Source organism: Penaeus monodon, chromosome 40 (genome assembly GCF_015228065.2).
Source record: "Penaeus monodon isolate SGIC_2016 chromosome 40, NSTDA_Pmon_1, whole genome shotgun sequence".
Lineage (NCBI taxonomy): Eukaryota > Metazoa > Arthropoda > Malacostraca > Decapoda > Penaeidae > Penaeus > Penaeus monodon.
The window spans coordinates 30,095,208-30,110,207 of record NC_051425.1 but is presented as its reverse complement, the minus strand read 5'-3'; the positions used below and the strand labels follow the sequence as shown (position 1 = coordinate 30,110,207).

The following is a 15,000-nucleotide window of genomic DNA, read 5'->3' as shown; positions in this document are numbered from 1 at the left end:
CTCCGACTTTTAACAGTACTGATAATTGAACCATATTCATGTTGACAAATGTAGAAAAGGTATGAATAAGAATGTTGCATTTGACCGGTTTCGATTATATCTTCTAAAATTGCATTGTGAAGATATTCATCCTCATTCAAAAGTACTGATGAGAGTTACATCTATAGCTATGACTGTTTTTAATTTATTATTTGCATCTTCATCATAAAAATCATACGTTTTTATAAGAAGTATGTAGAAAAGCATACACAATTTCTCTTTCTCCCTCCCCCCCACTCTCTCTCTCTCTCTCTCTCTCTCTCTCTCTCTCTCTCTCTCTCTCTCTCTCTCTCTCTCTCTCTCTCTCTCTCTCTCTCTCTCTTTCTCTCTCTCTCGCTATCTATCTATCTATATATATATATTTATCTTTCTTACTATCTATATATCGTATCTTCCTCTGTCTCTCTTCATCTATCTGTCGCTTGTCTTTATTCCTAGCTGAACATCTATATCTTTGTAATACGTACGGTTTATGTGCAGTTCGCTGTAATATACATATGATGCTCCTCTAAAGCTTAGTAATCAAAAAGGGTTTTTCGTCATGACTGGCAATTCTCTGATGTTTTCTAAAAATGTATAACTTCTCCAGCTCTTTCCCTCTCGGCCCTCTTTTACTAAAATAAATTAAGGATCAGAGCAGGTATTATCTTCTCACTCGTGTTAAGCATCGTTTCTTTCATCCTATGAAACACATCCTCGAAACGCAAACGCAGTTCTTCGTCTTTGCTTCTTCTCTCTTCCTTTTACCATGTAATTTATCTGGTAGATCTTTTTGTGTTATTTGTACTATCATTGTTAAAACTTGTGTACTCATCTCACCTCCTCCTCTCCTCCTCAGGTCCTGGTGTCCTCGGTGTGCCTCTTGGCGGCCGCCGACGATCCCTACGGGGCGCCCATCCCCATCCTGAAGGACGACCGGACGCAGGACGCCTACGGCGGCTACTCCTTCGACTTCGAGTCCGGCAACGGCATCGTCCGGCAGGAGTCCGGGAAGGAGAGCGACGGACAGGCGAAGGAGGGAGGCTGGAGGTGAGGCCTCTGCGCTCTCGCTCTCGTTCTGTCTACCTGCCTATCTGTCTGTCTGTCTGTCTATCTAATCTCTCTCTCTCTCTCTCTTTCTCTCTCTCTCGTCTCTCTCCTTCCTCTCTCTCTCTCTCTCTCTCTCTCTCTCTCTCTCTCTCTCTGTCTGTCTGTCTGTCTGAGAAGCAGAGCGACGGACAGGCGAAGGAGGGAGGCGGGACATGTCCTGCGGCAAAGAATAACTTCATCAGGTTTGATTTGTTGGCTAACTGGGCTCTCACATGCTACTCTCTCCATTGTTGTTATCATTAGTTGTCCAGTATTTTGTTTTTGTTTGTTCGTTTGTTTATTTGTTTGCCATGACAGTTTACTAGCGCGTCCCATCCCCCCCCAGGTACACCTCCCCCGAGGGCGTCCCCGTCGAGATCATCTTCGTGGCCGACCAGGGGGGATTCCAGCCCCAGGGGGCGGTCATCCCCGTGGCCCCCCCGCTCCCCTACCAAAGATCAGGCAATTAACAAACCAACAAGCACGATAGCGCGTATAGGGTAAACAGTCAAAGAAGAAATTAATCAAGTAGGAAAATGCAAATGAGGAATCCTAAATCCTGAACAAATTTTGATGTACCGCCTGAAGAGGTACGACTTTCCTATGGAAACGGGGCTGATCTATTTACCTTTTATTTACTACTATTATTATTTTTATTTTATTTTATTTTTTTATTATTATCTTTTTTTTGTGGCAGCTTTTTTTTAACCCTACATTCATTCAGTTTATTACAAAACTGCAGTGAACAAATATCCTAGCTCTTCAGCCAAACATTTTTTATGCCAAATATCGGGAAACGCTATTCTTAATTACCGCAACTCAATGTTTTGTCGAAATTCGTATTTTCACTTTGGTTGCCATAACTAAGAATGATTTGCACAAGAACAGAGTCGCTAACGCTTTATTTGCTGCATTTCCACCGCCTAAAATGTTTGATTTTGCTAAATCTAACTATCTATCCCTTTCTTTTTATTCATGATTATCAGTTCTAGTCAGTCTCTGCTTGCGCCCTTTGCACGCCCGCTTTCCTTTGCTTGTGTTGCCTCGCCATGATTTTACCAACCTCTCTAAAGGAAATATTTGAGCCTATTTTGGGGTTATTCTGAGAAATGTCTTTTGTGTAACTTGTTGTATGTGATGTTACTCTTTTGTGAAGGAGCAAATTCGAAACTGGAATTGCAGTCGTTGCTTTATAAATAAATTGTTCTATATGAAAATGCCTTTAATTTCTTCTATTTCATCTTTCTGAGCGTTCTATCCTTGGCGAAGTTTGAACAAACGCAAATTGTGGAAGACGCAGTTGTTTCCTACCGTTAGTTCCTTCCCCTTCCCCCTCTCCCATACCTTCTCTTTCTCTCTTGCACCCTTCGCTCCCCCTCCTTTCCCTCATATCCTTTCTATCTCTCTTCTTCCAGTCTCGCCCGTCCTCCTCTCTCGTTTCCCTCCCCCACTCTCTCTATTAATCTATCTAGTTATGTGTCCGTCTATCTTAATAGAAACAAAATGATGAAAAGAAAACTTAATATCTTAATAAAGAGCGGATTGTTCGTGTCTTGTGGCACTATGAGTGAAGTAGTGCCAATACGCACACACACACACACACACACACACACACACACACACACACACACACACACACACACACACACACACACACACACACACACACACACACACACACACACACAATTATTACGTTCAATCAGTTAATGAATAATAACGCATACAAAATATCGAAAAATGTTTCAGCTTTACAAATGCGAGTGACTTATTACATGCCTTTTATATGCAATGACCGAATCAGCAACAAATAACTGAACATTTGATTCTAGTGCATAAATATGAGAATCATTACTGATTACACTGTTAATGAATTAGAAAAAAAGAGAAAGTATTTCATTTCATGTTAAAACAAGCTAATTGTTTCTTTATTTTTATAAGTGATGAATAACGAATTTGACTGTTGGCGTATTATGAACTCAGTTCGAGCAAAATTTTCATTAAACGTTTAATAAAGTGTCGGTGTGGGTTGAGAAGTTGGGAGGAAAGATTTGGGTTAGAGACGAAGTGGGGTTGAGAAAAGAAAGGGAAGAGAAGAAGGTAGCATAGAAGAAGAAGCAGGTGGGGTGGAAGCAAGAGCGAGAAGAAAAGAGACAAGAGAAAGAAGGAGGGAGACAGGGGGTGGTGGGTGGTTGGAGAAGAGAAGAGAGAGAGTATGAGAGAAGAGAGAAAAGAGAGAAGAGATAAGGGTTGAGAGAAGGAGAAGGGGTGGTGGAGAGTGTGGGGTTGAGAGATGGTAGAGAGATGAAGAGGAGAAAAGAGGCAGAGGGAGAGAGAAGTAGAAAGAAGAGAGAGTTAGAGAAAGAGTGTTGTGTGAATGAAAGAGAAAAGAAGAGAGAGTTAGAAAGAGAGAAGAGAAGGAGAAGAAGAAGAGAGAGAAGAGAAATGGAGAGAACGAAAGAAGAGAGACGTGGAGACAGAGAAGAGTTAGGAAAAGAGGAGATAGGAGAAAAGAAGAGAACTGGTAGAAGTGGGTTTAGAAAGAAAGGGGTTGAGGAGAAAAGAAACGAAGAGAAAGAGAGAGGGAGAGGGAAAGAGAAGAAGGTACAAGAGAAAAGAGAAAGAGTTAAGAAAGAAAGTGGAGAAGAAGATGAAGAGAGAGGGGGGGGAGAGAGAGGAGACGAGAAGAGAGAAGAGAAAGACTTGAGAGAAAGAAGAAAGAAGAGTTAGTAAGCAGAAAGAAAAGAGGAGGTTTAGAAAGAGAGAATTGGGAGAGAGGGGAGAAAAGAGGAAGGGAAGAGGAAGAGAGAAGGGTGGAGAGAGAAAGAAAGAACAAAACGAAAGAGAGAACAGACAGAAAGAAAAAGAAGAGAGCAAGGAGAAGAGGGTGGTGGGTGGAGAAGAAAGAACAGAGAGAACAGAACGAGAAGCGGCGAGAAAGAGAGGAGAAGGACGAAAGAAGAGAGAGGAAAGAATGAGAGAAGAAGAGAGAGAGGTAGAGGAAAGAGAGAGAGAGAGCATTTCGGTGTGAGAAAGAAGAGAGAAAAGGTAGTAGAATAGAGAAGGGTGGGTAAGAAGAAAAGAAAGAAGAAAGAGAGAAGAGAAGAGAGAAGAGAGAATAGAAATGGTTTTGAAGAGAGGGGGGGTGGTAGCAAAGAGAGAGAAGAACGAAAAGAGTAGATAAGAAGTAGAGTAGAGAGGAGAGAAGAGATAGGAGAGAGAAGGTAGAGAGAAGGGTAGAAAAAGAGGAGAGTAAGAGACAGAAATTAGAGGTGGTAGAAGGTAGAGAGTGTGTGTTAGCGAGAAGAAAGAAGAGAGAAGACAGAAGTGGGGGGGGAGAGAAAAGAGAGAAAAGAAAGGGTTGTGGAGGGAGAGGGGTTGGGGGGAGAAAGAAGAAAGAAGAGGAGAAGAAGAAAGAGAGAAGAGAAAAGGATGAAGTGGAGAAAGAGAAAGAAAGAAGGGGAGAGAGAGAGAGTGGCGTGGGTGTAGAAAAAGAGTGGGAGAGAAAGAAAAGAGTGGGTAGAAGAAAAGGGGGGGGAAAAAGAAAGAAGGAGGAAGAGAAGAGAGAACAGAAAGAGGTGAGATGGAAAAACGAGAGTGGGGAAGAGAGAAGCGAGAAAGAAAAAGAGGGAGAAGCAGGGTGGTAGATGAGAGAGAAGAGAGTAGAGTGGAGAGAGAGAAGAGAGAAGAGAGAGGAAAGAGAAACGAGAGAAGAAGAGAGAGAGAGAGAAAAGAGAGTTGGAAAGGGGAGAGAAGAGAGTTAGAGAATAAGAGAGAGAGAGAGAGAAAGAGAGAGATGAGAAGAGGAGCAAGAAGAAGAGGAGGTAGAGAGGAGAAGCACACAGAGAGAAGTGGGGGATGGATGGGGGGCGTGAGAAGAGAGAACGAGAAGAGAAAGGGAGGAGAAGATAGAAGAAGAGGGTGGTAAAAGAAGAAAGAGAAAGAAGAGGAAGAGAGAGAAGAGAAGAGAGAAGGAAGAGAGGTTAGAGGGTGAGAGAAAGAGAGAGTGGGGAGAGAAGAAAGAGACGAGAAGGAGGAGAAGAGAAAATGTGGGTGGGGTAAGAGAGAAGAACAGCAAGATTAGAGAGAGAGAAGAAGGAGAGAGAGCAGGGTTAAGAGAAGAGGAGAAGAAAGAAAGAATGAGAGAAAGAATAGAGGGGGGGGAAAGAAAGAGAAAGAAATGGTGTGAGACAGAAAAGAGGAGAGATTGGGGGGAGGAAGAGAAAGAAGAGAAGAAGAGAAAAACAATCAAATAGAGAAAGGAGAAGAGAAGAAGAAGAGAGTGGAGAAGAGAAGAGGAGAGAGGAGAGAGAAGAGAGAAGAGAGAAGAGAGGAGAAAAGAAAGGAGAAGGAGAGAGGAGAAAACGAAAAGAGGAGACGGAGAGATGTAGAAAGAAAGAAGAGAAGAGGAAAGAGAGAGAGAGAAGACAGAGAGAGGAGAAGAGAGAGAGAGAGGCGAAGAGGGGTGAGATGAAGAGGCGGAGAGAAACAAGAGAGAAGAAGAGAGGGGGTGGAGGAAGAGGGAGAGTAGAAGAGAAAGAGGAGATGGGGGGGGAGAGTGGGGTGAGAGAAAAGAGAGAAAAGAAAGATAGAGAGAAGGCGGAAGAGAATGTTGTTTGGTTAGGAGAAAGAGAGAGAGAGAGAGAGGGAGTGGAGAAAGAGAGAGAGGTGGGAGAAGAGAAAGAAGAGAGAGAGGTAGAAGAGGGTTGAGAGAGAGAGGTTTTGGAGAGAGGAGGAGAGAAGAGAGAATGATTGAGAGAAAGAGAGAAGACAATCAGAGAGAAGAAGGAAACGAAGAAGAGCGAATGGGGGTAAAGAGAGAAAGGAGAGAAGAGAAAAGAGGAGAGTAACAAGAGAGAGAGAAGAGGATAGAAAAGAGAAGAAGAAGAGAAAGAAAGGAGGAAAGAGGTTGTAGAAAGAAGGAGAGAAGAAGAGAGAGGTGGGTGAAGGATAAGGATTGGGGTGGGAGAGGAGAGAGAGATAGAGAGAAAGAAAAGAGAAGAGAATGGGTGGGTAGGAAGAGAAAGAGAGAAAGAAGAGAGAGAGGGGTGAGAGAGAAGGGTAGAGAGGAGAAAGGGGAGAGAGAGAGAGAGAGACAGAAAAAGAAGAGAAGAAGAGTGAAGAAGCGGAGAAGAAATAGGAAAGAGCAGAGGAAAGTGTAAGAGAAGAAGCGGGTGAGAGAGAAGAAGAAAAGAAGAGAGAGATGGAGAGAGAGTCGAGAACCGCCTCTAGAAGATGGAGAGAGAGTAGAAGAGAGAGACCCCAGAAACAGGAGAGAAGAAGCAGAACTAGAGAAAGAGAACAGAGAAGTCGACGAAGTGGGACAAAGAGAAGAAGAAGTGGAGGCAGAGAGATTCGCAGAAACAAAACGCCAGAGAGAGAAGAAGGAGAGAAGAGAGAAAGAGACGAAAGAGAAAAGAAAGAGAGTGTAGCTTAGAGGAGGTAGTCAGACAAGGAGAGAAAAGGGGTGGGTCGTGAAAGAGTAGAGTAAGAAGCGAAGAAAGAAAAGCGAATGGGGTGTTTAGAGGTGGGGTTTTTTGTGAGAGAAAGAGTGTAGAAGAGAGAGAGAGGTTAGACGAAGAGAGAGAGAGAAAGAGAAGAAGAGAGAAGAAAGATGATTTGGTGATGACGAGAGAGAAGAGAGAGAGTGGTTAGAGAGAGGTGGTGGTAGAGAGGGAGAGAAAGAGAGTAAGAGAACGGAGGAGGGTGGTTTAGAAGAGAGAGACAGAGGAGAAGAGAGAGAAGAGAGGTGGTAGAAGAATAGGAGAGCAGAGAAAGACGAAAGAGAAAGAGAGTAGAGTGCTGAGAGTGGAGAGAGAGAAGTAGAACAGAGAGTGAGAGAAGAGAAAAGAGAGGAGGAGAGAGAAACTGAGAAGAACAGAGAGAGAAGAGAGTGGTCTTTGTGAGAACAGAGAAGAGAGAGAAGAAAGAAGAAGGAAGAGAGAGAGGACGGTAGGGGGAGAAAGAAGAAAGAGGAGAAGGGGGAGAGAGAAGAGAAAGAGAGGTAGAAAACGAAAGAGAGAGAGAAAAGCAGGAAGGGAGAGCAGAGAGAAGAGATAAGAATAGAGAGGAGAGGTGTTAGAGAGAGGAAAGACAGAAGAGAGAGGAGAGTAGACGAGAGGGTGGGTAGGAGAGAGAAGAAAGAGAGAAGAGGAGAGAGAAAGTACAGAAAGAAGTGTCGAGAGAGAAACAGAGAGAAGAGGAGAGAGAGAGAGGATAGTTGAGGTTTTTTGGGGGGGTGAGAGAAGAATGAAAGAGAGTAGGTTGGGAGAAGAGAAGAAAAAAGGGAGAGAAGAAGAAAATGTGATAAGAGGGGAGAGAGGAGAGGTTGTTGGGGGTATAGGAGACCAGACAAGTATAGAGAACTAGAAGGACAGACGGGAGAAAGAGAGAGTCCAGAGAGAGGAAGGAATGGTGGTGGAGAGAAGTGTGGGAAGCGAGTAGAGAAAAGTCTGAGAAGAACAGAGAGAAGGAAGCAAAGAGGGGAGAAGAAGAAAAGGGGAGAAAGGCAGAGTACGAGGAGAGAGAAAGGAGAAGGGGATGGAAGGTTGAGAGAGAGGGAGAAGAAGAGGTAGAGAGAGAGAGAAAAGAGAGAGAGAAGAAGTAGAAGAAATTGGTGTAAGTAAGGGGGGGGTTGGCGGGGGTAGAGAAAGAAAGAGGGAGAGAAGGAGTGTAGTTAGCAGTAGAAGAGCACAGGATGTAGAAGAGAGAGATATAGGTACGATAGAACAGAATGGAGAGAGAGAGAGAGAGTAAGAGAAAACATGTAGAGAGAGGTTTGTAAAGAAGGGGAGAGAGAAAGAAGTTTAGAGAGAGATAGAGCAGAGGAAAGAAGAGACCGAAAGAAATGAGAGAGAGGAGAGAAAAGAAATGAAAAGGGTTGGGTCGTAGAGGGGGAGAGAGGATTTTGCTTATGGAGAAATGTAGAAGGAAACAAGAAGAAGAGGTATGAGAGAGGAGAGGGATGGGGGTTGTAAGGGTAGTTGAAGAAGATGAAAGAGAAAAAGAGAAGAGAGGCCAGAGAAGTGTTAGGGGAGAAAAAGAAGGAAGAATGAGAGAAAAGAGACGGGAGAATACTGTTGGAGAGAAAAAGCAACCCCAGAAGGGGGAGATGAGAAGAAAGAGAAAGAAAGACACAAGAGAGAAGAGAGGTGGAGAGGAAAGAAAGAGTGTTGTGTGGGGTGGTAGAGAGAGGGTGGTGTTTGGGTTTAGCAGTTAGAGAGAAAGAAGGGGGCTTCTGGAGGTGAAAGAGAGAGAGAGAGAAAAGAGGAGCTACGAGATGAGAGAAGAGAGAGAAAGAAAGAGAGAAAGAGGTGGTAGAGAGAGAGAGAAGCAGGTTCGGAAGAAAGAGTAGAAGAAGAGTGGTGGTTGGGAAAAAGTAGAATAGGAAGGAAAGAAGAGAGAGAAAAAGAGCTGAGAGAGAAGAGAGAGAGAGGGGAGAGAGAGTGTAGAACGAGAGAAGAAGAAGGTAGCGTGGAGGGGTTGATGAGAGGAGAAGAGAGAGAGAAGAAAGAACATAGAGATGTGGTGTGGGGAGAGCGAATGGAAGAACAGAAAGAGATAAGAACAGAAAGAGAACAGAGAGAGAGAAGAGAATGAGAAAGAGACAGAAGAAGAAAAGGAAAGAGAGAGAGCAGAAAGAGAAAGAGAGAGAGCAGAAAGAGAAAGAGAGAGAGAAAGTAGAGAAAGGAAGAAGAGGAGGAGAGAGAAGAGAGGATACACTAAGAAAAGAAGGGGTGGTGTTTGTAGGGGGTAGAGAAGAGAGAGAAGGTAGGAGATAGAGAGAGAAGGAGAGAGCAGAAAGGTTAGAGAAAGAGGGGGTTAGAAGAGAATAGAAGATAGAGAAGAAGAGAGAGAGAAAGAGAGAAGAAGAGAAACAGTAGGAGGAGAAGGGTGTGGTGAGTGTGAGAGAGAAAAGTCGAGGAAGAGAGAGATAAGATACACAGAAAGAAGTAGATGAAAGAGATAACGAGAGGAGGAAAAGAAGAAGAAAGAGAGGAGGGGGTGTGCGAGAAAGGGGGGAGAGGCGAGAAAGCATGAGAACGGAGAACGAGGTAAGAGAGAAGAGAGAAGGAGTTAGACGAAGAGTTGAAAAAGCAAGAAGAGAAGTAGACGAGAGCGAGGGACAGAAAGAGTAAGAAGAAGAAGAAAGAAAGACAGGAGAAAAGAGAAAGAGAGAGAAGAACAGAAAAGAGAAGAACTTGGGGTTTGTGTGTTTTGAGAAAGAGAGAGAGAGGTGAGGGGGGAAGAGGAAGAGGAGAGAAAGGTGGTGTGCCTTTGGAGAAGAGGAACTGGGAGAGGAGGGGGAGAAAGAGAGAGGAAGAAGAAAGACAATAGGAGGTGTTGGTGGGTTAGTAGTAAACGAGAGAGAAAGAGTGTAGAGAAAAAAAAGAAGAGAAGAAGAAGAAGGTGCGAGAAAGAGATTAGACAGAGAGAGAAGGGTAGAGAGAGAAGGATGAAGAAAGTAGCAGTAGAAGAAAGAAGAGGAGAAGAATTGGAGAAGAGAGATGTAGAGAAAGAATTAGTTTGTTGTGAGGAGAAGAGAGACGAAGAAGAGAAGAGAGGTTAGAAGAAGGGAGAGTAGCATAGAAGAAGAAAGAGCAGTAGGGAGAGAAAGAAGAATAGAAAGAGAAAAAAGAAAGAACACGTTTAAAAGAGAGGGGTTGTGGAGAGAGGATGAGATGTGGGGAGAAGGAGAGAGAGGAGAGAAGAGAGAAATAGATGAAAGAATGAGTGAAGAGAGAAGAGAGAAAGAGAGAAGAAAGAAAGAGAGAAGAAGAATGGTGGAAGAAGAAGAAGAAGAAAGAGAGAGGAAAGACAAAGCAGACGTAGAAAGAGAGAGAGAGGAAAGAGAGGGGAGAGAGAGGAGGAGGGGTGGGTAGTAGAGGAGAGAAACGAGAAAGAGAGAGAAGGAAGAAAGAGAGCAAAGGTAAAAGAGAAAGAGAGGAAAGAGAGAGAAAAAAAACAAAAAAAAAGAGGAGAAGACGAAGAGGGTTGTTTGTGAGAGAAGGAAAGAGTAGAGAGAAAGGGAGATAGCTTAAGAGTGTAGAGAGACGACGAGAGAGAAGAGAATTAGAGAGAGCAGAGGAGGAGAAGGTGGGAGAGAAGAAGGGGGGGAAGGGGTGGGAGAAAGGAGCAGAGAAAGAAGAGAGAGAGAGAAAGAAGAGAGCAAGTGTGTTTGAGCAGAGAGAGAAGAGAAGTGGGGGGGGAAGAAGAGAAGAAGAAAGTGTACTGGGGGTATAGAAGAAGAAGGAGAGTAGAGAGAACAAGAAAGAGAAGAAGAGAAGAGAATGTTGGGAGAAGAAGAGAGAAAGAGTAGAGGGGGGGTGAGGAGAACAGAAGAGAAGAAAGAGAGAGAGAGAAGAAGAAAGCGTAAGGAGGAGGAAAAGAGAGTGTTAGAAGAAGAGAAAGAAAGATCATGAGACGAGAAAGGAGAGAGAGAACGAAGAATGGGAGCGAGAGAGAGAGGTAGGGGGTTAGTTGTTTTAGAGAGAGTGTGAGAGAAGATAGAGTAGAGATGGAAAGAGAGAGAAAGTTGTAGAAATGGAGATGAAGAGACGAATAAGTAGAAGGAAAGAAAGGGAGTTGGGGAGAAAAGGGGGGAGTAGAGAGAAGGGAAGAAAAGAGAAGAGAGAAGATGAGAAGAGAGGAGCTGAAGAAAGAGATGTAGAAAAGAGAAAGCCAGAAGAAGAGGGGTGGTGTAGAGTGTGGGGAGGAATAGGGGGAAGAGAGAGCAAGAGAAAGAGAAAAGTGGTAGAAAAGGTTATAGAACGAGAGAGAGAGAAGAGAAAAGAGTCTTGGTTGGAGAATAAAGAGAGAGAAAGCAGAGAGAAGATGTGAAAAGAAAGCAAGAGAATAGAAAAGAGGTAGAGAGTGCGAGAGAGAGAGAGCAGAACTCAGAGGGGAAGGTGGTTAGAGAGTAGAGGGAGAGAAAAAGAGAGAAGAAAGAGAAGAGAGAGAAGAGAGGTAAGAGAGACGAGGAAGAGAGAGTTTAGAGAAGAAGATTGGTTGTTTGGAGAGAACAGAAAGGTTAGTGTTGGGAACGAAGAAGAGAACGTAGAAATGGTAGAGAAGAGCAGAAGAGAGAGAGAGAGCAAGAGAGTAGAAGCCAGAAGAAAGAGAGAGAAGAGGTTGCGGAGAAGTTTGAGAATAGAGAAGAAAAGAGTGTGGATGAGAGCGTCTTTGTGGCGTAGAAAATAGATAATAGAAGAAAGAGAAACAGAGAGAGTTGGTAGAGAGCTGGACGAAGAGACGAAGATAGTAGAAGAGAGAAGAGATAGAGATAGAGCAAGAGAGAGAGAGAAGTTGCAGTGTGTGGTAGTAGGGTGGTAGAGAGAGAGGTAAGAGAAGGAGAGAGGGAAGAGAAGAGAAAAAGAGAGAGAAGAGAGAAGAGGTGTAGAAGGTGGGGGAGGGAGAGACTAAGCAGAAGGCACACAGAGAGAGAAGAGCAAGAGAAAGAGAGAGGGTTTGAGTTAGGCAGAAAGAACAGGTAAGGAGAAAGAAGAAGGGTGAGTAGACAGATGGGTAGAGAGAAGAGAAGAGAGAGGGGGTGCGTAACGGAGAGAGATGGAGGAGAGAAGAGGTGTAGAGAGAAAGAGAGAAGCGGAGAGAGGAGAGGAGAGAAGAGAGAAGGTTGGTTGGGGGTTGTTTTGTGATACGAAGGAACGAAAGAGGAAGAGATGTGGAGAGAGAAGAGAAGAAGGAGAGCAGAAAGGTAGAGAGAAGAAGAGGAAAGAACAGAAGAAGAGAGAAGAGAGAAGAGAGAGAAAGAAAGAATAGAAAGAGAGATGGGGAGAGTTGGGACTGAATAGAGAAGAAAGAAAAGAGAAGAGGAGAAGAGCTAAGAGAGAACAGAATATTGTGTGTGGGGGAGAAGGAGAGAGGGTAGAGAAAGAAAGAAGAGAGGTTAGGGGTGTAGAAGAGAAAGGAGCAGAGAGCAGAGAGTGGGTTAAGAAGAAAGAGAGAGAAGAGAGACGAGAGAAGTGGGAGAGGAAATAGTAGAAACAGAGAAGAGAGGAGAAAGAAGAAGGGGTGGAGAAGTGAAGAGAGAGAAGAAAGGAAGAGAGAACGGAGAGAAGAAGGTTGGGGAGAGAAGAAGGAAGAGAAGAGAAAGTGGGGGGTAGGTTAGAGAGATGGTGTCGGTGTAGAGAGAACAGGGGTTGGAGGAGAAAGAAAGAGAGAGGGTGAGAAGTTAAGAGAGGGTTTGGAGAGAGAGAGAGAACGAGTGGAGTTGAAGAAAGAAGAGAGGTTTGGAGGTTGGGGGGTTGTTTGGGGAGAGAAGAGAGTTAGAAGAGAAGAGAGAAGAGCTAGAAGAGCAGAGAGAAAGAGATGGAGAAAGGTGAAGATGAGAGAAGAGAAAGAAAGAAACTGTAGAGAAGAACATAGAGAAAGAGATTGAGAAAAGAGAGAAGAGAGGAAAGAGAACAGAGAGTTAGCCTCAAAGCGGAGAGAGTTGGGTAGAGAGGAGAGAAGGGAGAAAAGGAGAAAGGAGAGGGGAAGGTGGGGTGGAGAGAAGAGAGAGAGAAGAGAGAGAGAGAACAGGAACGAAAGAGAGAGAGAGAGTAGAGAAGAGAGAGGGGGAGAAGAAAGAGAAGAACATAAGTAAGTACGAAGTGGAGAAGGAAGAAGAGAGAATAATGATAAGAGAGCGGGGTTAAGGTTGGTTAGAGAAAGAACAAGGAGTGTAGAGAGGCAGAGGGTGGGGAGAGAAGAGAAAAGACAGCCATGACGACAACAGAAGACCAGCACGAGTGCCTTTAGAGAGAAAGAGAGAAGAGGGACCGAGGTAGAGAGAGAAAGAAGGAGAGAGAGAGAAGAAAGAGAGAGAAGAGGAAGAGCCCCCCCCCCTCCCCACGAGAAGAAGAGAGAGAGAGGAGGGTGAGAAAGAGGAGGGGAGGGGGAGAGGGGTTGAGAGAGAAAGAAGAAGAGAGAAAAGAGGGGGAGAGAGAAAAGAGAGAAGAACAGCGAAGAAGAGAGCAGAGAGTGAGAGAGAAGGAGTGCCGGGGGTGTTGGGTGGGATGGGTGGGTTAAGGGAAAGAGAGAGAACGATGTTGGGATTAGAGGAAAAGAGAAGTGGGGTGGGTTAGAGAGAAGAAGAGAGAGAAGAGAAGAGGAGGTGTGAGAGAGAAGAAAGAGAAGGAGAAAGAAGAAAAGGTGGGTTTGAAAGAGAGAAAAGAAAGGAGAAGGTAGAAGAGAAGGGAAAGGAAAATGAGAAGAGGAGGAGAGAAGTGGAGAGAGAGGAAGTGGGAGAGAGAGAGAAAGAAGGAGGGAAGAGAGAGTAGAGAAACGAGATAGCAAAGAGAAGAGAAAAGAATAGAAAGATTGAGAGAGTGTGGTAGTAGAGAAAGAGAAAGGAGAAGAGAAAGAGCAGAAGAAGAGGTAAAAGAGAGGGGGAGAAAGAGAAGAGTCAGAAGAGAGAGAGACGAAGAAAGAACATCAAAAGAAACTATAACCTGTGTTTCATCGATATGTGAAAGTTTTTGATACTGTTGATCACGATATCCTCTGGGAATAACATGAAACGATATGAAGTTTCCAAAACACATCATCCAAATAATAAAAAGCCAGGTTATGACAACAAAAAGCAGCTGTAAGAACCACACTTATGGGTTAACCAGATGGTTCGAAGTCAAACAAGGATGTGCGACAGGGTTGCATTCTGTCTCCGCACCTCTTTAATATATATTCTGAAACAATTATGAGAGGTTGCTCTAGGAGAATTTTGAAGGAACTGTGGATGTTGGAGGATACAAAATATTCAAATCTGAGGTACGCCGAGGATTATAGTTTTGATTGCCAGCAGTATCACTGAAATACAACAACTACTAGATTAAAGTTAGAGAAGCAAGCGAAAAGGCTGGCTTGTTTGTACATGCAGAAAACTAAGACATGAAGATTCAAAGATAACCGGCAATGACACAATGATGACAGTTACAATTAATGAATGATTGTGGAAAATGTGAAAAGAGTTCACTTATCTTGGAGCTGTTTTTAATAATACATATGATGATTACCGGAGATAAAAGAAGAATTACCATGCAAAAACACCAAATTGCTCTAAATAACATCGGAAAGACCGAAAAGCCCATACCTTACGGACAAAGCTGAGGTACTGAACTCATTAGTTTTCCCAATTGCAGCATATGGTCCGAGTGTTGTGTGCTGAATTGTAGACAGAAAAAAGATCAATAGTTTTGAAATGTGGTGTTACAGACGAGTACTGTGTATAGCTGGCACGGAGAAAGAAGACGAATGAGAAGTGCTGAGAAAAATAAATTGTAAAGACGGCTGTTGGACATCTTGAACAGGAGGAGAATTAAAGGTTTATTGGTCATGTAATGAGAAGTAAAGTATTGAGGAAAAACTTGTGACAGGGATGGTTGTGCTTTTGATAGGAAACAGGAGATAGAAGCAAACGAGACAAGACTGAGGCGACAATAACAAAGATATTTGCGGGCTGTCGATGTACAAGTGGAAAGAAAAGCGTTAAGATCGAGTTTAGTGGCGAAAGATTGGTGGATGAGGTCCCACGGCTGCTCAAACATGAGCATACGTTATGATGATGATTGATAACCAGTCGGATTAAGGTGGGGCACTCCAAAGAAGCTAGGCATGCATTTCAAAACAGGAAATAATTATATCGTAATCTGAATAAGGGAATGCCTTCGAATCGTCTTGAGTTACTGGGGGACTATTGTTAAGATTCTTGACCGACCATTGCCGGCTTTCACCTTTCTTAGTCCTGCAATATGATTACTAGTCAGCTCCTTAATGTAAAATGGGGTGTTGCATGGTCAGATATTTCTACAAATGGTAAGGGTTATTAAGGATCCTGTATTAGCCCACTGTCTTCAAATCTATGTAGATGAACTAAATGGCCAGCTAAATGCAGCA

The 15,000-nt window shown here is 43.7% G+C and overlaps 1 protein-coding gene across 1 annotated transcript in view; it reads left to right on the top strand.

Moving 5' to 3' along the window:
* LOC119597882 (endocuticle structural glycoprotein SgAbd-8-like) overlaps positions 1-2,324 on the top strand; it is a 3,127-nt gene extending 803 nt beyond the window's left edge. Inside the window, exons 2-3 of the mRNA XM_037947541.1 lie at positions 878-1,068; positions 1,454-2,324. Coding sequence (XP_037803469.1) covers positions 878-1,068; positions 1,454-1,577 — 315 coding nt within the window. The 3' untranslated portion in view covers positions 1,578-2,324. The remainder of the gene's footprint in view (positions 1-877; positions 1,069-1,453) is intronic.
* The last annotated feature ends 12,676 nt before the right edge of the window (positions 2,325-15,000 follow it).